Here is a 26,175-nt window from a genome sequence, read left to right as displayed (position 1 = left end):
CTTGTTGTCTATGTTGATGACTTGATCATTACTCAAAATTCAGCACATTTGATTGCCGCAATCAAACAAGATTTGTGTCAAGCTTTTGACATGACAGATTTGGGGCTTCTCCATTACTGTTTGGGTATTGAGGTTTGGCAAAAAACTGATGGTATTTTTATCTCTCAATCTAAATATGCTCGAATTCTGCTTGACAAATTTCAAATGTAGGATTGCAAACCTGCCTCCACACCTATGGAGAAGGGGATGAAGTTGTCAACCACCTTTGATGCACCTTCGGTTGATGAAACGACATTCAAGCAAAACTAGTGGGCAGCCTCATCTATCTCACTGCCACTAGACCTGATCTCAGTTTTGCAGTGAGCTACATTTCTCGCTTCATGACAGCAGCAAAAGCTTGGGTTGCAGCAAAGCGAGTGCTGAGATATGTGAAGGGCACTTCAGATTTTGGCATTTTGTATGGCAGATGCAAGGAACCAAAGCTGATTGGTTATACAGACTTAGATTGAGCAGGTTTTGTGGATGATCGCAAATCCACTTTTGGGTATGTAATCAGTTTGGGTACAGGTGCTGTAACATAGACCAGCAAGAAGCAACAGGCAGTGGCTCTTTCCTCGACTGAAGCAGAGTATCGAGGAACAGTTAAGCCACCATGTGAGGCAGTTTGGCTCCGCAGGATGCTTTCTGGCATGCAAATGTTCACAAGCAGGTCCTTCTCCCTTGTACACTGATAATCAATGGGTGCTCAAACTGGCCAAAAATCCAGTCTTCCATGAACGCACCAAGCATGTCGAGCTTCATTGTTACTACATCCGCAAGCTGGTAGAAGACGGATCAGTTTAGCTACAATATGTTCCAACAGCGGATCAAACTATAGATATTCTCACCAAGTCTCTGAGCCCAGATAAATTTGTCAAATTCAAGGGGCAACTTGGTGTTGTTGACAGATTGACCATTAAGGGAGGGTGTTAGGATAATATTTAATATATCTCTATAGTTAATGGTCAATCATATATGTAATTTCCTATTAGGTAGAGGTTGTCTACAGCTGTAAGTAGCTGAAGTAGTTAGGCATATTAATGTTTTCAGTGCTCTGCCACTGCTTTATATTGTAATCCTTCTTTTTTGCTAAAGAAACTAAGAATTACCAGTTCACTTCATGAACACATAGATGAATGTGTTAATGCATGGTAGCTACGGTAAGATAAATGATTGAATGAGAGATAAATGAAGTCTCTCATTCAATCATTTATCCTATCGATTAAACCATTAAGAAAAACTTCAAGCTATTTTAATTGATGATTATTCCTCATGTATATCAATATCGATAATCATATCATGGCATATTGGTAATCAACGATAGTTATCTAATTAACCATCTATCCCGATCTATATCGGATGTGTTCTCGACAAGAGATTATCATATTGCTATCGGGTGGCATAGTAATGCACCGTTTAATGAATATAACCCTTAGTTAGTGATCGGTGTCGGTTAACATAGACACCGATTCACTTTGGTTAATTTGCAATGCCAAACGCCATCATTAATACCGACTGGCATATCGGTTAATATGTTAATATGTTACGTGAGTCCCGATTAATATCGGGTTGGTAAATATGTTATATGTTACATGAACTCCGATTAATATCGGGCTGACAAATATGTTTAACACCGGTTGATATTATATACCAAAGGGTGCGATCAAGTAGTGTCTTGATCGGTCATGTCCATAAGACATGACCGATCAAGGCACTGCTTGATCCTCCCCTCTCATATATATATATCATTTGGCATTTGAGAAAGAGGATATCGAAATCAATAAATACTCCTCTTACCTGCCAAACAAAGAAGATAGTCAGAATTATAATTAAGATAAAATACATAGATATATAAAGAATAAAATTAGAATACATCTTGCATATTGAATTGTAAATTGAACAAACATTTACAGAATGAACATTTAGATAGTAGCATGAATATTTAAGCTAATAAAAGTTTGTAAAATGAAATTTTGTTCCTATGTGTGTGGCATGTTGGTAAACTACTTAACTTCAAACCACCATAACGAGAGTAAATAAAAAGCATGAAATAGATAAAATAAGAACCGACACTACTTCCAGCCCCTTCACACTATTCTCCTACTGAAGCTTGTTCATATTACATATATTTGGAGGCTTACTACATATCAAAAAAAAACAAGCAAATAAACATAATAAAAGAAGACCAAATAATCACTCACGACTTCAAAAGATTGGCTTGACCTGAACTTAAATAGCAGAATTTATTGCATAAAATGCTCTTGTGGGAGATCATGCATAGGTGGAACAAGCGGATCTATTTAAATGAAAATATAAGACCACTGTGCTGACATTTGCCTAAACAAGTTAGGGAAGTCAGCTTTGGTGAAGCATTCTAATGTGACTGAGCACAATATTTGCATTGGAAATGCTGTCAGCGTTGCTAAGAAGGGTCACTTCTAGAAGCAGAATCTGGAGGAGGTGGTAGAAAGCATTGCTCAGAAGGGTCACTTCTAGAAGCAGAATCTGGAGGAGGTGGTAGAAATCGGAAAGCATCCAAACAACCTGAATTGGGACAAGTGGCTGGATCTTGATCAATCTTGGAGACTAATCATTATTTGGAACAACTACTTAACATCTACTTTCTAAAAGCTAGTTAACAAACTAATATATTATTTATCAAAACAATTAATTGACTAATCAAATTAGAATCTAATAAAATTTCTCCTCCAGTAAACATCTTAAGTACTTTAAAACAGTGATCTAAATCTTAGATCTCAATACACCTTTATCCTGAAGATGGATACTAGAATGTGATGTGAAACACCGATGCAATAAATATCTTGTTCAGTGACTTTTCCAGAAGCACTTTCGCATTAAATTATGGACCTTAGAAGCCTCAAATCTCTGGCAACATTAAGAATTTTATTTAAATGACAACTTAGTACATAAATTAGCTCCCTTCAAAACACAGTTTAACATAGCAGGCTTAACTTATTCATTCTTCATCCTTATTTTGCAAAATTTGCTTGGACATAAGAAAACAAAGAGAAACCAGCTTGCGTTTCTTTAATTATTTTCCTTTCATTGTGTAAGGTGAGCAAAGTTCAAACAGATTAGAACAAGCACAAGAAGATTGAATCCAAGAACATGCCCTTAGTTGCCAATTTCTTTTACTGCTCTTGCTATGAAAATATCATTGCATTGAAATCAATTATTTTGGCACATCAGGAATCCTAATGCAATGATATATAAAATCATGTGTGAACTGGAAAATATCCAAAAAGGTGGTGCTGCCTGATTCCTGAAAATGGCATTGCAGACAGGAACTGATTTAAAACCAGTTACTAAATTACATGTTGCCATGAATACTTTCAATCTAGGAAATAATATCTAATTCTATGCATTAAGGTTGTTACAAATCAGTTAAGAGAAGAATCAACAGCTCTAGCAAATCTATAAAACTAAAATATTTTCATCCCACATAGACAATTTATTATTAGTATGGCAAATCTATAAAGCTAAAAAAAATCATGGCATATAGACAGACTATTATTAATATGACAAATCAAATAGGTCTACAAAATACATAGATACATTTGATTATCTCCTACCCCAACCCCAACAAACATGTATGAAGAATATTATACAGTAACAACACAAGTGATGCTTAAAAAAGACTCCTGAAAGCAAGCAAAAATCCCAAAGTGCATAACTTGCAAAATAAACATGAGAATAAGGATTGCATGCAATCAAGCACAAGGATGTTGATAGTTCCACCTTAATGTTGTTTAATGAATCTACAATAATTATGCTGTCTTTTGAAACGGATCTGTCCACCTCAGATCTCAATACACCACGCAAGTTCTTCTCGGAAGGCATATCTGATGGACACGAAATAGTAATGTTCAGAATTACTCGAAATCTCTCAGATAAAGACCACTTTTTAGATGGTAATTATTACAATTCAACGTACAAATAGTTTTTAAAAGAGAATACTTTTGTTACCAAGGATATGATGCATCATAGCAAAGTAGATTCATATAAAGAAAAATATCATAATATAACTATAAAATGCACAAAGGCTACAAATATAGAATCCATTCCATGGATTTACTAATCTACAAATGATTCTTGAGCATCCTTAGATCTAAAGCATTTGAAGCGATTATCTCATGTATACACTTGGCCTTGCTCACTGAAGCTCTTCATCAACTCAAATAAAGTTTGACTAATTGAAGCATTTTGTATGCCAAGTTCTGGGGCAGTTTGTATTTGCTTAGCCTTAACCAAACAGCACTCATCCACATAAATGTGGACCTATAATTCCATGCTTATGAGGAGTGTACAGCATCTATTTTGGCAGCATATAACCTAAGTTCTCCTATGCTCTCCTCCTTCTCTGTTCTCCACTGTTTTTCTTTCCTCTTTAGTTTTCAGCGGTAAGAAGGATATATCATCCAGCTCACATGTCAAGGCATTGATTAGTTGGGAACAACTCCTCAGCATTTTGTAGTGCTTGAGCATAATGATATGGAGAAGAGCCTGAAATGTCCAAATTTTTCCCAGCTTTAATGTTCCTCTGTTATAAGACTGATTACTTTATCGTAATGCTTTTGGGTTTTAGTTTTAGAGTTCTTGATTTGAGGAGCTTCTTGTTCTTTTCTCTCAGTTTCTGTGTGGAACAAGAAGGTTCCGAGACTTAGCCTTCAAGACAATGTGTATGTGAGGACCTGGTGGCAAATGGTTCGTCCACTTCTATTTCCTGCAATTTAATTTTTTCATATTTCTCCCCATTCTCAGAATAAACCTTTTCGAAGCTATATATCCATATCATAGACTCTAAAGTTTGTGTCCTCTATATCAACTCAGATGGGTTCAGCAGTAATGTGCGGAGTTTGTTTTTTTCCTGCTAATTGGGGGCCATGCATTTCATTACCAAACTAAGGAAAATTTAATGTCATGATGACTGAGGGTAATGGAACCATTCAGAGATTGATAGAGGTTGTGCTAAAAGAGAAGTGCGTGTGCTTATTTCAGGCCTTGAATTGCAGGGCCTTTGGTGAATTATTTTATTGATTCAGGCAGAAAACAAAAACTTTCAAAGAGGTTCTCCCTGACTATCCTGAAGGCTTTCTTGCAACTAAATCTGAGTCAAAGGGCAAAAAAGGACAGAGGCGAAGCTCCTCAATTTGTGAAGAGTGGTGATAATTTGGAAGAAAAACTTATAACGTGTTCTAAGTAAAATCTAAAACAGTTGTATCAAAAAGGTGGCCCTCTGAACAATCTCAAAATGGATTTTGCATGGATATACTTGTGGCCAATAGGAGAAAATCATTTTCCAGTTCCACAGATACCATAATTCATTGGAATATTCAGTCCCTTTCCAGACCTTGCTCAGGGAGGCATTTAAGGAAGGGAGGGGCTCCTCTTATCTCATCTTCTACACTTAAAAGTTGAAACATAATGGAAATTATGTTGGCTTGCAATGCAATTAAGGCATCAAAGGAGTATGTGAGAATCAATGGAATAAGAGGCTAACAATGTCACGAATTCCTGAAGCTTAAAGAGATGATGAATAATATAAAAAACTAATATAATATTTTGGATCTCTGTGATGCATGCATGTTTGTATGACTTTTTCTGCATAAAGATGTGCAGTTATTTTTATTTACCAGCTCCAACGTCAAACTTATTGACCCATCATCAGGATAATCTGGTACAGGAATGGTAAATAAATTTTGTTATATGTCATGGCCAAGCCAAGATCAATCAGGCATATGAAACTCCACTTGGGAAAGCCCACTGGAAAATTTCTTTCCAATGACCTTAAATATTGTTCAAATTTTTCAAGTCTTTGAGCTTTGACCCTTTTCTCAAACTTGTAATGAAACTAGAATGAATAAGCTTGAAGTGAAACAAAACTACCACCAATAAAGTTTTCTCTAAAATATATTATACAATCATTACAAAATTGGATTTTTCTTGCTTTTACTGCTGTTCTGCTGGCTCCCTGCTACCTGGGTTAGGTTATGCCATGTAATAGTAAAGGCTCATACCAGTTATTTGTGATGAATACTAAGGATATGAAACTTCCTGCTCTATAATTCTGTTGTTGCAGTAGATATTTTTGAGCGTGCATTAATCATTTCACGTGCTGTTATGATTTTGTTTCTAAACCATGTTTAGTCATGACTAGGTGAGGACCCACAGATTTGAATAAGTCAATGACCTAGTTTCAGTGAGTCCGCAAGTTTCAGAAGACTCACAAGTCCAACTGTCAAACTCAGCCAGTTTTGCCAAAACAACCATAAAATTAATTCAAGCTTTTCAAAAAATGCTATTAAAATATCTTCTATATAATGTATATTCTTTCAAGTTATTGAGTTCTTTGGTGGGTCAAAGTGATAAAAACAGCTTGCCATGTTGTTGCCAAGTGGGTCTCAACAATATGATCTACCCAGATTTAAAAATAATTAGTTCAATGATGTAATGTCCTTTTTTAAATGCCCTAGTTTTTTGCCATAAAATCCTACTAGGGTTGAGAACATTAACTTAATTATATGATATTTGTAATTTATTTGGGAAATTCAACCATAGAGAAGCTAGAATAAAGTGACTTTATAGGGTGTCCAAGAGATCCTCTACCCTAGGGTGTCCAAGAGATCCTCTACCCTAGGCATAAGAGCGGATATACCATCCCTCTTGGCCCCATGTGGCCCATGCCATCCATATGAGGTGGTGTACCTAGTGAGTGTTGTTTTTAGAACAGACTGTTAAATATAGATAGAAAAAACAGAGAATCAAAACAATGAACACAAAGAATACCAAAATACCCTGGGAAAACCTCCCTCTTGGAGGTGAAAAACCCAGCAATAATCTCAGATCTTATTATGCAATAATCAGTAGGTATCTTTACAAATCTGCTTCAACACTTGAAGCACTTAGAACAGCAGTATATGCACAGATGAATCCAAACTAGGGCACAGCAATACAATGTCCTTATCTGCAATATGCTTCAATGCTGATCAAGACAGATCATAAACACCATTCGCTGATAATGAAGAAGTTTGCTGCCTCTGAATGGATTCGCTGTCCCTTGGAAGTGGTTCGCTGACTCTAAGGATAGTTCGCTGTCCTTGGGAGATGATTTGCTCACCTTAGGATATGATTCACTGAATGCTGCTGGAGGAGATCGCTGTGTAAGTGAATGTGTGTTATGCATGATGGATGCTTTGTATATATATGTGTCTTAGCCTTCCAATACACCCTAGGTCGACTTTCAAGGAGAGCAACATAATCTCTTAAATTTGGCACCCAATATAGGGTCAGCCCCACACGTTACAAATATTATATGTATCCCCCAATATAAGGTCAGCCCCACACGTTACGAGTTAACATGCACGTGCTAGGTCGGCCCTAGAACAGATCCGACCTAGCTATAACATCAACACTCCCTCTTAGCTAGGGAGGAGACCTTCTCAAGATCTGAGTCACATAGTGACAACCACCATGGCTACTCCCAGAGGGTGGGTCCATCATGGCTACACCCATGAATGGAAAACAAATGAGCACAAGTGCCCATCGCGCAATTGTGATGTCATCATCTCAACATGACGTTCACCATGGCTACTCCCAAAGGGTGAATAAACACAAGTGCCAAGTCATAGAGTCTCTCACATGGCATCCACCATACCTACTCGCAGAGGGTGGAACAAGGGCTTTCACCTCAAACTTCTCTCGCAGAGAAGAATGCGTTATGATACATCTCAAGGAATCACTGATGTTGAGACTCCCTCTCAACAAGGGCTTCATTCTCCACAACTCCAAGCTTGTCTCGAAAATGCGCAAACTTCACTTTAAAAAGGGGCTTGGTGAGAATGTCAGTCGTTTGCTCCTCAGTGCAAATGTATCTCAACTGAACAGCATTCCTTTGTACCATATCTCGGATGTAGTGGTACTGAATCTCAACATGTTTTGATCTGTCATGGAACACTGGATTAACCGAAAGCTTCACACAGCTTTGGTTATCACAATGAATGGTAGTAGGCTCCAACGATTGTCCAAACAATCCTGCAAGGAGCTTCCGAAGCCACACTACTTCGCGAGTTTCCACACATGCTACAATGTATTTTGCCTTTGCGGTGCTTAGTGCCACTGAAGACTGCTTCCTGCTACACCAGGAAATCATAGCAGAACCCAAACTAAAGCAACAACCAGAGGTGCTTTTCCGATCAGTAACACTTCCTGCCCAATCAAAATCAGTGAAGCCTTCTAAACTCAGGTTCACACTGAAAGAGTATTTCAAGCCATATCCAACTGTGCCACGCAAGTATCTCAAGATATGCTTGGCTGCAACTAGATGTATCTGTCTCGGTTCACACATGAACTGACTAAGTGCACTCACAGCATAGCAAATATCCGGTCTAGTGTTAACTAGATACATCAAGGATCCAATCAGTTGTTTGTACATAGTAGGATCCACAAGATCTGAACTAGCTGCAGCTTCCCTCAATTTCTTCAAGTTAGTTTCCATAGGAGTAGGCATAGACTTGCAATCTAACAATCCAAACCTCTTCAAGATATCAATGGTGTATTTGCCTTGACTTAGGATAATCTCATTAGGCCTTTGCCATACTTCCAAACCTAGAAAGAAGTGCATGAGTCCTAAGTCTTTCATCTCAAATTCTGAATTCAACTCCTTCTTGCACCTATGGATGAGATGATCTTCCCCTATAACAAATAGGTCATCAACATATAGTACCAAGATCAACATGTCACCATTGAATACCTTGAAATAAAGGTTCGAATCAGCATCATTCTTGCAGAAGCCCAAGCCTATCATGTATCTATCAATTTTTTCATACCATGCACGAGGAGCCTGCTTAAGGCCATATAAAGCTTTCTTCAATTTGCATACATGAGACTCTTTGCCATGAATCACGAAACCCTCAAGTTGCTCGATGTAGACCTCTTCCTCAATCACACCATTGAGAAAAGTTGTCTTCACATCCATCTGATGTAGCTTCCATCCCTTAGCTGCTACAATGGCAACGATGGTCTTGATGGAAGTATATCGAGCAACTGGAGCAAATGTTTCTTCACAATCTATCCCTTCTTTCTAAGAGAAACCACGAGCCACGAATCTAGCCTTGTATTTCTCAATGCTTCCATCAGCTGCATGCTTGATCTTGAATAGCCATTTGGAAGGTACAACTAACTTACCCTTAGGTCTTGGCACAATATCCCAAACATCATTCTTAAGGATAGATTGATATTCTTCATCCATAGCATCTTTCCATACTTGCTAATTTGAGGCTTCCTCAACATTGGAAGGTTCAATCTCAATAAGATTACACATCAATGCAACATAGCTAGAGAATTTATGAGGTCTTTTACTTTCTTTGAATGTACCTCTAGGAGTCGCGAACTGTTATGCCTCCTACATAGTGTTCCTTGCCCAAAGAGGTTTCTTCCGAGTTACAACAATATCTCTAGGCCCATAAATAGGATCCAAAGGTTCAGTTGGATCATCATCTGCAACAAGTTCGGTAGACTCCCTCTGAATCTCAAGAGCATGATCAGTGTCCATGTCTTGAGGATTCTCATGAACTTCATCATCTACCTCCATGCATGAACTTTTGGATTTGTTGAATGCAACATCTTCCTCAAATGTAACATCTCTACTAACCTCAATATACTTATGTGCTGGAATGTAGATTTTGTAGGCTTTGGAGGTTTCATTGTAGCCCACAAATATTCCTCTTTTGCCAGAAGGTTCCAACTTGGTTCTCTTATCTTTGGGCACATGTACATATATTGGACATCCAAATATCCTCAAGTGACTGATATTAGGCTTGATCCCTAAAAAGGCTTCTTCTAGGGTCATATCCTACAAAATCCAATGAGGGCATCTATTTTGAATGTACACAGTTGTTCTAGAGGCTTCAACCCATAGGAAGGTTTGCAGATCCTGATCATGGATCATAGTTTTTGCAACTTCAACAATAGATCTATTCTTTCTTTCTGCAACCCGATTTTGTTGTGGGTTGTAGGAAACACAAAACTCCCTCTTAATTCCTGCCTCAACACATAAATCATGAAAGCTACCCGAGGTGTATTCACCTCCATTGTCAGACCATAAAACTTTAATTCTATTCCCAGATAAGTTTTCAGCTAAAGCCTTAAATTCTTTGAATCTGCCTAGGACTTCACTAGATTCTTTAGACTTTAAGAAATAAATCCAAGTCTTCCTAGAGTAGTCATCTATGATGATTACATAATACAAGAAACCACTTGGAGATGCAATAGACATGGGTCCACATAAATCAGAATGTACAAGAGCTAATTTTTCCTTGGACCTACTTTCACTTTTATGAAATGGACTCTTAGTGTTTTTGCCCATAGCACAACCCTTACATATATCATCATGAATGTGACTAAGTTTAGGCATGCCTTTAACCATCTTCTCCAAGGTTGGAAGAGCCTGACAGTGTAGGTGACCAAGTATTCTATGCCACAGTTCGCTTGAGCTGGAAATGATATGTAGAAGAGCTTGAACCGGTTGAATGGAAAGCTTATACAGGCTGTCATACCGATTCCCAATCACACGAGCAGATTTAATGTTGGACTTCTTTGGCCATGAAAGAACTCTTCCCTCAGAGAATGCCACTTGATAACCTTTATCCTCCAAAGCTGAAATGGAGATAAGGTTCCTCCTAATCCCTAGTACAAACAAAATATCGTTGGGAGGAAGAAAGATTCCAGAATCAAGGTTGAGGGAAGTTGCACCAAAACCCTTCACAGAACAGCGTCCATCATCTCCAATAATCACTTGGAGATTAGACCCCCTCTCCACCAAATCTGAAAGATGCTCCCAATAACCGGTGATGTGTCTTGAGGCACCACATTCAATCAGCCAGTTATCACTGTCCGTGGGAACATTGCTTGACAAAGCTGAAATGAAGAGGAAGTCGTTAGAGTTGTCTTTTGCTTCTTTCTGATTTGAAACTTCATTAATGTTCCCCCCTTGATGCTTCAGCCTTCACAGACAATCTCTTGCGAAGTGACCAAACTTGTCACATCTAAAGCACTGAATTTGGGATAGATCTTTCTTCTTCTTCTTTGAATCAAGACCAGATTCTGATCTTTGATCTCTATGCCTCTTGAAGTTGTCTTTCTTCCAATTACCTCCGTTCTTCCAATTACCTCCTTTCTTCTTGACAGACTAGGTAGCAAGAACATGAGAGTCTTCACCATGAGAGCTTTTCATGATTCCTCTTGCAGCCAGTCTTGATTCCTCTTGGATGCAATCAGCACGGAAGCGGACAAACTTGGGAAATTTGAATCTCCCACTTGTGCCTTGGATAAATGGCTCCCAAGAGTGAGGAAGACCATTTAATGCAAGCATGACAAGAACCTTGTCCACAACTTCATCTCCAATGGCACTGAGTTGATCTCTTAAATCTGAAATCTTCATGAAGTAGGTGATGACTAATTCTCCCTTTGCCATCTTGACTTGATGAAGTTGCTGCCTCAATGCAAGTGCTCTACTTGTGTTGTTGATCTCATACATCCCTTCCAATGCCTTGAACATATCTCTGGCTGAAGACATCTTGGAGATGATAGGAACAAGATGATCCTTCATGGAGTCAATCAGAATTTTCTTGGCTTTGACAGCATTCGTCTTGAACTGAAGTAATTCATCTTTATCTTCAGGCGCAGGCTGTTCCTTTCCTTGCACAAACTCTAGAAGATCATTTTCTTTGAGGGTGACAAGAATTTTGAATTTCCATGAAGTGAAATTTGAAGCTCCTTCAAGTTTGTCCTCAACTTTCAGACCGTACACCATCTTGAATGTTGGAAAATGGCGTGAAGAGGATGAAGTAGGAGCGCTGCTAACACAAGGTCTGATCACAACTAAGTCAACCTTAGCTCTGATACCATGTTGTTTTTAGATCAGACTGTTAAATATAGATAGCAATAACAGAGAATCAAAACAATGAACACAAAGAACACCAAAATACCCTGGGAAAACCTCCCTCTTGGAGGTGAAAAACCCAGCAATAATCTCAGATCTTATTATGCAATAATCAGTAGGTATCTTTACAAATCTGCTTCAACACTTGAAGCACTTAGAACAGCAGTATATGCAAAGATGAATCCAAACTAGGGCACAGCAGTACAATGTACTTATCTGCAATATGCTTCAATGCTGATCAAGATGGATCATAAACACCATTCACTGATTATGGAGAAGTTTGCTGCCTCTGAATGGATTCGCTGTCCCTTGGAAGTGGTTTGCTGACTCTAAGGATAGTTTGCTGTCCTTGGGAGATGATTCGCTGACCTTAGGATATGATTCGCTTAATGCTGCTGGAGGAGATCGCTGTGTAAGTGAATGTGTGTTATGCATGATGGATGATTTGTATATATATGTGTCTTAGCCTTCCAATACACCCTAGGTCAGCTTTCAAGGAGAGCAACATAATCTCTTGAATTTGGCGCCCAATATAGGGTCAGCCCCACACGTTACAAATATTATATTTATCCCCTAATATAGGGTCAGCCCCACACGTTACAAGTTACATTGATTTTATTGCATATAAGAGGTGACTAAGGCCAACGGCCAATTAGTCACATGCACGTGCTAGGTCGGCCCTAGAAGGGATCCGACCTAGCTATAACATCAACAGTGAGGTGTCTTATACCCGTTCCCCCTTCATCTTGCCATCCATCTCTCACTTCTTATGATTGGACTTCTTGGTGTATTAACTCACCATGATAGAGGGATGAGGCGTATTCACAATAGGGTGCACTAGAAGCCCATCTCTTCTGAGCCCGAAGGCGGTACCCCTTGTACCCCCTTGGCCTCGTGGGACCATTCGATCACCACCATGAGGTGGCATACCTAGAAGAGTACCCCATTGCCATTCCCCTCCTTGTAATCCCTCATTGCCCCTATCATGGCTGAATATTACAATCAAGCAGGATATATAATGAATCCTAAGCAATCATAAACATATAGCATAAAAAAAAGTCAGATATATATTATAAACAGTTATAAACAACAGCATATTATTAATCATCAATGAGCAGATAATATTCATCATGCTGTGCATAAAGAACTCATGCCCAAACCCACAAGTATATTAGAACTACTGTAGATTTAATTATTAATATTAATTTAGGTCTGCTCCTAAATCTGTTCTTAATGCCTTACATATTTTATTCCGCCTTTCTTCATGCCCTTCCTTTAAATGATCTCTCCTTTATACTTTATTGGTGGAAGAGTCACCACCTTTCATAGGAATTTGAGGCACCATCTTCCATAACAATTAAGATGCCACTTTTCATTGCTGCTTTGACAATAATATATTATTCTCCAAATTGATCTCCCTTCCCTCTCTTCCTCAAATGAACCTGTTTCCCTTTATACCTTCCCATGTGAGGGAGAGCTCACATCTCTTCATCGTGCCTACCTTGGCAAAACACACAAACTTTCACAATTAGCACCCTTTGAAATAGTACAACCCTTCATAATTCTTGCCCTTTCAAAGAGACACAACCTTATCTACTTCCCATTCATTTCTTCTCTCCTCCTTATCCTTTTTCAAATGATCTCTTCTCCCTCTTAGATCCCATGTTTCCTTTATGTCTAATGTGTTTTAGAAACATGTTTACTCCATGTGTATTCGATATATGCTTTGTGCTTCAAGTATTTATGTGTTTGCCCCATGTTGCTCATGTTTTTAGCATGACTGTTTCATGGTGTGTGCGCCTTCCTAACGTATGCCTTATGTCTTGACTATGTTACCTTGAGTTTTTGGGACAAGGACGGCAGGGGACGGGGGTACGCATTTCTGGAACGATGATTTTTTTTTGCCAATTTTGGGGAAGACTATATAAAAATAGGGAAAATTAAAATATATAGGGAAATTCAAAATATTCATATGAAAACATGGATAAAGCATGCACATATACATTATAGAACCTTAACATATAAGAACTAGCAGAATTCTTATGCCAAATTTGTGTCAAATTGAGAGTCAAAGTCAAATTGCTTATAGAATTCATTGTCAAAATTCACTATCAATATGCAAAATTTATGGGGACGTCCCCTAGGAGTCCCCGCAATGGGGACGCCTGAACAAAAAACCAGGGACGCGAACCCGGGTAACGTAGTGTCTTGAATATGCTTCGCATCATGTTTTATGTGTTTTCAACAAGTTTGTTCCATGTGCGTTTCCAAAGCCATTTTATATTGGGAATCATCTTGATCACTCTATGATCATTGCTTGAGGACAAGCAATCTTCGTTGGGGCAGACTATAATGCCCCCATTTTGAAATATGATTTCATTATAAATAATAATAACAATAAATTAAAATATAATATAATATAATTAAAATGTAATTAAGTTAATGAATGATCAAAAGGCATGGAATGAAGAGTTGTGACTACGGTTGAATTTCCCCAAATAGATTAGAGATATCTTATGATTAAATTGATGTTTCCAACATAGTAGGAAAGATCTATGCTTTTGATGTTCCTAATTAAGAAAGTCTATTTCATGAAATTTGTTACAAATGGTCTCTAACCTGTTTGCAGAGTCTCAATCAGGTAAAAGATATCATGTCCCCATTTTGAAATAGGATTTAATAATAAATAATAACAGATATAAAATAATAAAAATATAATATAATATAATTACAATGTAATTAAATTAATGAATGGTCAAAAAGCATGGAAAGAAGAGTTGTGACTCTTTCAAACATAAGATATAAGCGGGAGAAGAGATCATTTGAAAAAGGATAAGGAGGGAAGAAATGAATGCACGTGAAGCATGTGAATCGAGGAAGGATTAATGGAGGAAGAAAGGAATGTGAAGTAGATAAGGTTGTGTTTCTTTCAAAGCGCAAGATTTATGAAGGGTTGTACTATTTCAAAGGGTGCTAAATGTGAAAGATTGTGTCTCTTGCCAAGGGGCAGGCATGATGAACAGATGTGAAGTCTCCCTCACATGGGAAGGTATAAAGGGAAGAAAGTTTGTTTGAGGAAGAGAGGGAAGGGAGATTCATTTGGAGAATAATATATTATTCTCAAAAGCAGCAATGAAAAGTGGTGACTTAATTGTTATGGAAGGTGATGCCTAAATTCCTATGAAAGGTGGTGACTCTTCCACCAATAAAGTATAAAGGAGACACTTAAAGGAAGGGCATGAGGAAAGGGGGAATAAAATATATAAGGCATTAAGAGCAGATTTAGGAGCAGGCTTGAATCATATAATGAAATCACAGATTGAATATTAATAATTAAATCTACAGCAATTCGAATATACTTGTGGGTTTGGGTATGAGTTCTTTATGCAGAGCATGATGAATATTATCTGCTCATTGATGATTATTAATATGCTGTTGTTTATAACTGTTTATAATATATATCTGACTGTTTAAAACTATTTATAATATGTTGTATGTTTATGACTGCTTAGGATTCATTATATATCCTGCTTGATTGTTATATTCAGCCATGATAGGGGTAATGAAGCATTACAAGAAGGGGGACGGCGATGTGGTACTCTTCTAGGTACGCCACCACATGGTGGTGACAAAATGGTCCCATGGGGCCAAGGAGGGGAATGGCAAATTTTTCACAAAACTTGGCAAGTCTTTGGCAAAAACTCGGCTGCATAAAAAAAAGAGGCCCAAATGTGTCAAAAATTATTTAATTTTTTTTTTCTTCAAGTCAGTCTTATTCTCTTCATCAGAATATATACATGAAATATAACATTTAAGTATAAGAATTGAAATGTGACATACTTTAAGGTATATTTCATGTATATATTAGCAAGATGTTTGAGAGTGGTTTTAGATCTCTAGGAGTTATAATACAAATTATAGGTTTTAGAAGATCTTATAAATTTTCAAACTTAATCAAATTTTAGTAATCAGTAGGCTCCTATCAGCATTCTCTCGCTCTCTCTAGCTCACTCACTTTATCTGCCCCAAATTCTAGACCTATCTATCCCCCTATCACTCTTCATCTATCCCCTCTCTCTACCGCTCTCTATCCCACTCTCTCCTCTCTCCCTCAAGATCTAGACCTATCTCTCTACCTCTCTATCACTCACCCTTAGATCCCCATGAGGGGTGCTATCCTCAACCTCATTTTGGCAAAGTGGAGGAGCCACATTGGACTCATAAGACTAGAACCTCTAGTTCTACCTCTCACCTAATTTTCACTAGAGCTGGGAAGAGGAAGATGTAAAATGTTTAAAAAGTATTTACTTTTAGTTTAACAAAAACAATTTTCTATTTTCATTTTGTTTCAGATTATCAGCCATCAGCATTCCACATGAGGATGCCATTTTGTACCCAATTTGCATTTAAATCAATCAAATATAACTAGATTATCTTGTTTCTTTGATGTACTCATTTATTGGCTCATTGGATGCATCTCCTCATTGAATTTTACAAAAAAAAATGCATTTCTAATGAAATTTAAGCAATTTTTTTAGTTGCTGAGTTTTTAGCCAAGTTTTCGCCAAGTTTTTGCCAAGTCGCATTTTCGGGCCTTGCCAAGTTTTTGCCGAGTCCGAGTTTTTCAACTATGCTCATAGATATACTACATGTACCAAGTTTGGCAAGAAACTCTATGTCTCTTTTGATTGAAAGGGTGTACATTTAACTATAGGTGATTTCATGCTTGCAAAAGGAATGCAACCAGTACTCTGTATAGACTAGATGCATAAACTTTATCTGGTTGTGCTTCCTACATCTAAATCAAGGATTAGGTGGCGTTTGCAATTAGGTCATTTGAGTGAAAAAAAATTAAAAAATGGATAGTCTTTTTATTGTTTTGATAATTCAGACTTTTGCAAGCATTGTGTGCTAGGAAAGCATAACACAATGCAATTTAACTCTAGAATTACTCGAGCAAAAGAGACTTTAGAGGTGATACACAGCAATGTGTTTGGTCTTGTGGCTATTTCATTCATTAGTAACTCTATACTATTTGTCATTCACTGATGATAATAATATACTTCGACATATTTTCCCAGGATCAAATCTGAGGTGTTTCTCAAGTTTAAGGAGTTCAAAGCTTGGCAGAGAATTAGACCAGCAGGAAAATAAGAGTGTTTAGAACAGATGGAGGTGAATTATGCTCGAAAGAGTTTAATGTACCCTGCAAACAAGTTAGGATTACGATGCAAAGGACTACCCAATATATATTGCAGTAGAAGAGGTCACAGAAGGCTAAACAAAACCATGTTTGATCAAGCTAAGAGTATGTTTAGTAGCACAAGCCTGGGATAGAAGTTTTGGGCAGGGGCAATGAGCACTACATGTTACTTGAAGAAAGGTCTCCTACTTGTATAATAACAAACAAGACACCATATGAAGCATGGACAAGAAGAAAACTAGTAATAACACACTTACCGATATTTGGTTGTGAGGCATTTGTTTAGGTGCCTAAGGAGCGGCAATCCAAGTTAAAATCCCAAAGCTAAAAGGTGTATTTTCATTGGTTATGGAAAAAATATCAAAGGCTGCAAGGTTTGGAACCTAGAAACCTTGAAAATTTTCTACTCAAAAGATGGTACATTCAAGGAACTTGGTGTACTGCCTGAAACTGAATAGCCGAAGGAAAACGAAAGAGAGAAGACACATTTGACACAAAGATAGAGCAATAAGGTGCATCTAAAATTAACAGCAAAGTGGACGTGGCAATTTGGGAGATGAAGACGAAAGCAAATCTGGCAATTACTTTGAAGATGGATAGGGTGCAGATGTGGCAGAAAATTCTTCAACGCAAACTATGAAAAGATCTAGTGGAGATCAACTAAAATGTATGGTCCAACAAATTTTTGTTGCACCTTTTCTCTAACTTGTACTAATGGTGAACCAAGTTCTATGAAAAAGGCTCTCACTTCTTGATGAAGGGCACTCCCCTTACACACCAAAACACATGCTCTGATACCACTTATGAAGGATACTACACCGAATAACAACTACACAGAAATTGCAAGAAGAAAATACTTCCTTCTACTACTTCAAATGGAAATGGAAATACAATTTAAACACTTACAAAATATCAGCCACTTAGGCTTTACAATCTGCAAGCTGGAGCTACAAGCTTTGTTTCTTAAACTCTGTTATGAATGATGAAACAACTAGCCCAAAACCCAATTTATGGTACTCTTGTGCCCCTTGGAAATCCCATGGCCCCTCTTGATGAACAACACTTGGCCACTCTTGTGCCCCTTGGAAATCCCAGGAGTCTCTTGAAAAATCCAAAGTAGGCACCTAAGGAGGTGACTTACCCCATTCTTCTTTACAACCACCAAGACATGTGTATGCATGACTCTTCCACTTCCTCATCTGGACACCACGGTCAGAGATTTTATTATTTTGCCTTACAATTAATGCTAACATGTGTCCACTCATGGAAATTATATTTTCCATTAGATATAGGCCACAAGTATTGAATTATTTTATCACCCTATGTCCCCTTAAACACTTTCCAAGGTACATGGACACCTATAATAGCTTGCATTTAATTTTATTTACCTAAGCTTCCCAAAAAATTAAAATAACATTATTTTTGGATGATGCAAGATTTCTCTACACCCATGGATGCTCCTACATCACTTCCAAAGAGAAAATCTTGGAGGACTGCCATGGATGAGGAGATCACAGCACTAAAATAGAGTAAGACTTGAAATTTCATTGATCTACCTAAGGATAGAAAACCCATTGATTGCAAGAGGGTGTTTAAGAAGAAGTCCAAAGCAGATGGATCACTTGAGTTGTACAATGTCCAGTTGGTGTCAAAGGGTTATTCCCACATTAAGGAAAACGACTTCAATGAGATATTTTCCGTTGTTGCTAAGTTGAGTTCCAATAGAATGGCGTTATCTAATGTTGTGGCTACTAATTTGGAGATTGGGTAGATGGATGTCAAGATAGCATTCTTGCATGGAGACATAGAGGTGGTTATTTTTATGGAAATGCCCGAAGGATATAAGATGAAAGGTAAAGATAAATTGGTTTGTAAGCTATAGATCTCTATATGGGTTAAAATAGTCGCTATGGATGTGGAACCAAAACTTTGAAACATGTGCCAGAATTGATTTTAGAAGTGATGTCCATCATTGTGTATACTTCAGCAATGTAAATGATCAAATTTTGATTATTGTTTTATATGTTGATCATATGCTTATCATTAATATGAAAGACTTAGGAGTTACCAAACATATTCTTGAAATGGAGGAATATGGAGATGTAAATAAAAAGAAACTATAAACCAAAGGAAGTATCTTGAGACACTCTTGCTAAGGTTTGAAATACAAGAGACTAAGCTGGTATGTTCACCTCTACTTGTTGGCACGACGCTAAGTATGGAAAAATGTCATAAAACTATAGACAATTGCATGAGGAGGGTTCCTCATGCAAGTGCAGTAGGAAGTCTCATGCATATGATGGTTTGCACAAGACCAAACGTTGCCCCAACATTGGGAGTTCTAAGCAAGTTCACAACATAGCCAAGTAAAGTACACTGGATACATGCAAAAAGAGTACTTAGGCACTTGAAGGGAACTCAAGACAATTGCTTAATTTATCATGGTACTAATGATATGGGTTGAATAGGCCCATTAATGGGTCTTCTCGGGTTAGTCCAACAATCACGGAACCCAATTTGGTTGTTTGGAAAGCTCCAGAGGCTGGTTGGATCGAAGTGAACTTTGATGGCGCCTCAAAGGGCAATCCTGGCCCTTCTAGTGCTAGTTGGGTGGCTCGGGATTGCAGGGGTGATCTTGTGGCATTTAGGGCTCAAAGGTTGGCAAATGGCACCAATAACAAGGCGAAGACTCGAGCAGCTTTGGAGGGTATTCGTTTGGCCAAAAAATTGGCAGTTGATTGTTTGCACCTAGAAGGTGATTCGCAAGTCATTGTAAATGCTATTTCTAAAGGAGAGGCCCCCTCTTGGAAATTAAATAAGTTTATTTGGGCCACACAGGGGGAGTTGTTAAAAAAAATTAAAAATCATATTTCCCACGTTCGACATGAAGGCAATTCTACTGCCGATATTCTCTCCAATGTGGAAGTATCATTGGATGGTGTGGGTGGCAAAGGGATGTACAAGGACTTACAGGAAATGAGTTGGGTATCAGAGGACGGGTACAATCTCATGCGCGAGCATTTAAGGATGATATGACGGGGGAGGCGGTTGTGGTTTTAAGGCAAGATTTCTTGCCATTTTCAATGCCTTTCCAATGAAACTATGTTTGGTGAGCAGGGAGCAAGGGGAGAGCTGCATTATGGAAGCGAATTTCACTCTGCATTCCACAAAGCAGCAGCTCGCCTTCTTTGGGAAGGTCACTAAGAAGCGCCTAGGCGAAGTGTTCAAATTTAATGATTCAATGTTTAAGCAAATTTTAGATGTTTTGTTTGGTAAAGAATATATGGCATCAAAATTTCGCTACCAAACAAATGTGGATTTGGTGTCAAAGTTGGTAGCATGGGGACTGGAGTGGGTTTTGAAAGAAGATTTGATGTGGGTTGTTAAAGCATGTGTTCCGAAGCAGCTCACTTGTGGGCTCATGTCCATTTTGGCAAGAGCGGAGGCGAGTAAGGGTTTACACCTTCGATTTGGTGAGGGGATCCTTCCGGAAAAGGGCGACATTGAATTCTGCCCATTCATTCTATGGAACGATGGCTCGGACAAGGAGGAAGCTCAAGTCGACTAGTAAATGTTGAAAGATTATGTCTGTGAGCATGAAGTGGAGCTGAGGATGGCCAGGGAGACCAAATGACCAAAAAAAGACAAAGATACGCGCTTTGGCCCTAGAGATTATTGGGAAAATAGTCCCAGCAAAGGAAAAAAGGCATGGGTTGGGTAGTTATAGATGTTTACAAAGGTGGGGGGGTCGGCCTCAAAGGCCTATTTTGATACTCGATTATGATGGACTGTTATGTATTTTCTAGTCTTTCTTCCATACTCTGATAGGGTTGGATAGTGGATAGCAATGGTGGCGGACTTACAGGGAAAGACCTTTATATTTTTTAATATTTACAAACTTTTTAATTAATAAAAAAAATATTATCACCGATCAAAAAAAATGTTATGCGTTGAATAATGAGTGTACAAGGATTTGTTGATTCAGATTGGGCTAAAGATCTTGACAACCAAAGGTCTACAAGTGGGTATCTGTTTATTTTATTTGGTACAACAATAAGTTGGAGGAGCAAGAGGCAACAAATAGTTGCTTTGTCAACTATTGAAGCAGAATATATGCCCACAATTGATGTCTGTAAGAAAACGGTATGGTCGAAGAGGTTAAGTAATAGTTTTGGTTTTAAAAGTTAAATAATATTCAAATGCAATTCACAAAGTGCAATTTGTTTGCCTAAGAAGCTTATTTACCATGCAAGAACAAAATAAATTGATATGCAATGTGATTTTGTGAGGGAATTGATTGAGAACTTAAAAATCCAATTGGAGAAAATTAATACTCAAAAAACCATTGTAGACTCTTTGAAGAAAACTATAAGTACTACAAAGCTCATACAGTGTAGAGATGAAATAGGTTTGTCCCATTCTCAAGCATAATGTTAATCTCTTAGGTTGTAATATTGCACTATCTCCTACATGAGTTATTAAATACTGTGGTACAATTGGCATGGTGATTGACATATGAGAATGATGTTGCAGGTGTTGCAACACATCATATATGTTGTTTCACACATGATGATGACATGGCAGCAACCACAAGGTATTTGGAAGAAGAACTTGCAACCACATATGAGCTAAGTGTTTGTTGGAGCATGATCAATGATGCAAAAGCACAAGTGGCGAAACCACTGAACATGCAGCAATATCTAGCGACAAGGTAATGTCTTGGAAGATAGCACTAGATACCACAAGCAGTCACGAGCAATGTTATTTTGGTGTGAGCTACTACAAGCAAGGAGCTAATAGTGATGGTTACGCTAGTGACATGTATATGTATCAACAATCTACAGCTATTAATTCATAGTGTACAGCAATGGCACAATCCCCATGGAGGCCTAATACTTGACTTTTTATGAGGTATGCTAACGTCATATGTTGTTGGATTATAGTTACACGACGCTTGGTATTCCACGAGTTGGTTGAATAGTTGGATGGTTTGTTTTCCCATATATATTTATATGTATGTGCTATGTCACAAGGTTCAAGTTCAAGTCCGTTTTCGGCTCCAATAAAATTTGAATTAAGTTCGACAAGGAAAAAAAAATTGTGACTAAATTCGCCTTATATAAATTTGATTTTTCTAAAATATAAGTAATAAATCTATAGAAATAAAATAATATCATATTAAATTTGAATACATTATAATAAATTTAGAAACATTATAATATATATATCTATATATATATTAATTGTGCCACTTTAAAACACACACATATATATTTGAATAATATATTATATATGTTGAGCCCGAACGGGTAGCTTAGCCCGAACGGGTAGCTGAGTTGGATTGGGCGGTAGGTTTGCTCCCCATCGGTCTCAGGTTCAACTCTCTTCCCGAATTTAAGAGGGGGGACTACTTGAAGGTTATGGATCCTAACCCCAGGGACTAGTCTCGCCTCATTCGCTGGCTAGGTCGCAGGGATACCCTTGGTATTACAAATTCACACATGTACACGATTGTGTGCGCGTGTGTCAATTTGTAAGGCTTTAACATGTTAGACTTTTTAACACCATATATTAAATTTGTTGGAATTTTTAACATATATATATTAAATATGCCCAGACCCTACTTGACGGAATTGCTTTGCTCGCAAAACTGTTGATTTTACCACAGGGATCGATTCTTTATTTTATTGTTGCATATGGGTGCCCATCTACATATCGTCCATTAATTGATTGTATGTGTTCATCACTTCAATTATATATATTGGTTGTATCCCTTCACTAAGGGTCACCACTATTAGCCCAATAATTATATTATATTATAATATAACTATATTATTATATTATAATAATATAATATAATCTCAATAATAATAATGATATTATTTATATAATTATTATATCATAATAATTATATTATCACAAATATTATCCCAATAAAATATAATAATTATATTATCAATGCCTATCAATATAATTATTATATCACAATAATTATCACAACCTTAATGTTATCTATGTCGGCCTGTAGGAATCTGCTCAACACTCCATCTTAGCCGATTAGACCGATTAGGCCACTTACACATTTGTCTTCCTCAAACTGGAAGTGATAACCGACGTTGCCAATCTTCAACAAAAACAACCTTACTTGTTTATGCTATGCAGCTCCACCTATGTGCGACGTGGGCCTTGCCTTAGTTTGGAATAACGAACAGCAAAAATTCATAAGTATTCATCTCGATCTCCCACATCCCTACCAGAAATCCTCTCTGCTTGTGCTTGTGCTTACTTGAACCAGTCATGCTTCGATGGGATTTCTCTATCTATGTTTTAACATGAGCAATAAAAAAAACGTTTTCTAAATAAATTTTATTAAAAAATCCTATGCCCTATACACACTTGAATATAAGGTAAATTTCAAGAAATTTTTAAATCATGTTATATAAGTCCACCAAAATTCGGTGAACACTATGACTTAGTGTATATGTATATGCAAATGTACATGTATATATGTATGTTTGTATTTATATATATATATATATATATATACATATATGTATGTATATACATATATGTATGTATATACATATATGTATGTATATACATATATGTATGTATATACATATATGTATGTATATACATATATGTATGTATATACATACATATCATGCTGAGTGAAATTGAGGCTGCTCCTATTGAAGCAATTGCTATGGTGTGTCTCTTAAGTTATTTAAAAAGAATTGAGCAAATGAAAGAAGGTAGATGGCCTAGTGTTGTTTTCAATGGCATATTGTACAAAAGAAAGAAGACTTGGATGCAACAAAACAACATATGGGTGAGTAATTGGAATACATACTTGAATACATGCCCCACAACTAATAAAGTGATAAAGGTTTTTGTTATGGATAATTTCTACAAGCATATTTGGGGTAAAGGGCAAGGGAGAAAGAAGAATTGTTATATCAATGAGTTCAATTCCACTTTTGACCATCATCAAAAAGCATATATAGGGGGTAATATTTCGTGGAAAACCAAATTCTTATTGCTCGGTTAAGAACTAACTCGCATCAACTCTATTGTGAAACTGGGCATTGGAAAAGGCCAAAAGAAGCTTGGGAAGGAAGAGTATGTATGTTTTGCAATTCCAAGAACATGGAAATAGAAAAGCATTTCATTTTAGAGTGTGATGCCTTCAAGGACAGCAGGGGCAAGTATGTGCATATCTTGACAGCTGGCTCCTGGAATAATTTATTCAGTGAGGGGACCATTGAGAAGTTGGGGGCGCTCATCATCACCTTGCATAGGAAAATGATGGGATTGCAAAAGTCGCTTTAATTACACAGTCTATCCCATTGGCTATATTTAGCCTCCTGAATGTTAAAATCTTCTTCTTCTTATGCATATACACATAAATACATATATATGTACATACATACATGTGTGTATGTATAAAGTGTCTGTGAAACTCATTCTAATAGACATTAGACATCTGTCCATTGTTAGTGAATAAACGCATGGGAGATTGCAAAATAAGGGTATGTTATCGATCAAAACATTGTAAAAGGTGTTGCAAAGACATTTTAATTCTAAATGATACAATTGTGAATGTTTTTTGGTGGTGGGTTTTCTCACACAAGAGTTTTCCACATAAAAATCTCCGTGTCTTGTGTAATCTTATGGGTAATACTGTTCCATTAGTTTCCTATGTATTGATATTTAGATTTGATACATGCTGTTGACTGTTAACAAAATCCATAATCTTAAGAATTCGTTATTTCAGTCTATTGATCAACAGCAACAAGGGTGAAAATCCCCAACCCATCATTCATATTTTACGACAGTTATATATAAAATTACACAAATATAGATAACAGCCAACAGTAACCCGCTGTGGCCAAGTGGAGTGAGCTTAAATGGTAATAACCGGAGCTCTTCTGGCGGAGCCCTAGGTTATCCTCTAGAAGACATGTTCAATGCTGAAAATGAGTAAAATATTCCATGTAACTCCGGGTGACAAGTAATACCCCTCGGCCCTTGAATTTAATCCGAAGCTTGTAATGCAATCAAATCATACTGGTCGCTTATGTTAACCTAAAGGTGTAACATCATAGCGAGGAGACATCAAGTTGAGCGAAAAAGCTCAATCGGTAAAAGCATTGAGGTTTTCATAAAAGAGCCCCGCATCCAAATCCCGTTACATCGAGATTAAATTTAGCGATTGCATAATTTCGATCATTCACATACCAAAAACTGGGAATTCACCAAACTTCATATGCGTGAAGAAGAAAACAGCTGAACAAAATAATAGGTTCAGAAAATAGATAAATTGCATACCAGCATAACCTTGATTACGGTCGACATGCAGCGAGGACTCATCGATAACACGAACATTGAATGATTGAGATTGAAGTGCTCCGCTCAAATATTGAGCAGCCGTTGATTTACCACTGCATGGCTGTCCACACATTAATACTAACGCCATTTCTGTATGTATCACTCCTCCGTCGTCTTAAATTTGAATTGTTGTTTATCGAGCTACTTTCAGGTTTTCAAAACGCTTAAGCACTTGCTGAAACCTCACGCTAGAGCTTTGCCCGTCTGTAAAAATGAATATATTGCTTGGAGCAAGGTGTCATGTGGCCGCTTACTTTATTTAAATATAATATTAATTTTTAATTATCTTAAATATATCTATCAAAAGAAATGTCAAAGAGATGTCAATTTGAACTATTTTATTTACTTTAAATTATTTTATTTCATAAAAAATATTTAAATTATATTGTATTTTTTTTTGTGATACAAATTTTTTATTTGATAATTGAATAAAAATTGATAAAATATATTTTTCTAAAAACTATAATTTGAAATGGTAGATTATTTTTAATAAAGAAATGCCAACAATATCAATTTGAACTATTTTATTTCATTTTAAATTATATTTACTACATACAAAAATATTTAAATTATATTGTATTGC

The 26,175-nt window shown here is 37.1% G+C and overlaps 1 protein-coding gene across 2 annotated transcripts in view; it reads right to left on the bottom strand.

The window, feature by feature from the left end:
* The window catches only part of LOC131042308 (protein KTI12 homolog), a 128,437-nt gene extending 102,609 nt beyond the window's left edge, over positions 1–25,828 (bottom strand). The window contains exons 1-2 of one of the 2 annotated variants that reach the window (XR_009372086.1): positions 25,533–25,828; positions 3,799–3,902 (exon numbers count right to left, since the gene is read on the bottom strand). Coding sequence is in view for 1 of the 2 variants with exons in the window: in XM_059218560.1 (XP_059074543.1) it covers positions 3,799–3,902; positions 25,533–25,680 (252 nt within the window). In the remaining variant the exon portion in view is untranslated. The remainder of the gene's footprint in view (positions 1–3,798; positions 3,903–25,532) is intronic. The other variant, XM_059218560.1, reaches the window with a different exon arrangement.
* Between the last annotated feature and the right edge of the window lie 347 nt (positions 25,829–26,175).

Source organism: Cryptomeria japonica, chromosome 3, assembly GCF_030272615.1.
Source record: "Cryptomeria japonica chromosome 3, Sugi_1.0, whole genome shotgun sequence".
In the NCBI taxonomy this organism is placed as follows: Eukaryota; Viridiplantae; Streptophyta; class Pinopsida; order Cupressales; family Cupressaceae; genus Cryptomeria; species Cryptomeria japonica.
This window is presented reverse-complemented; position numbering and strand designations above follow the sequence as displayed.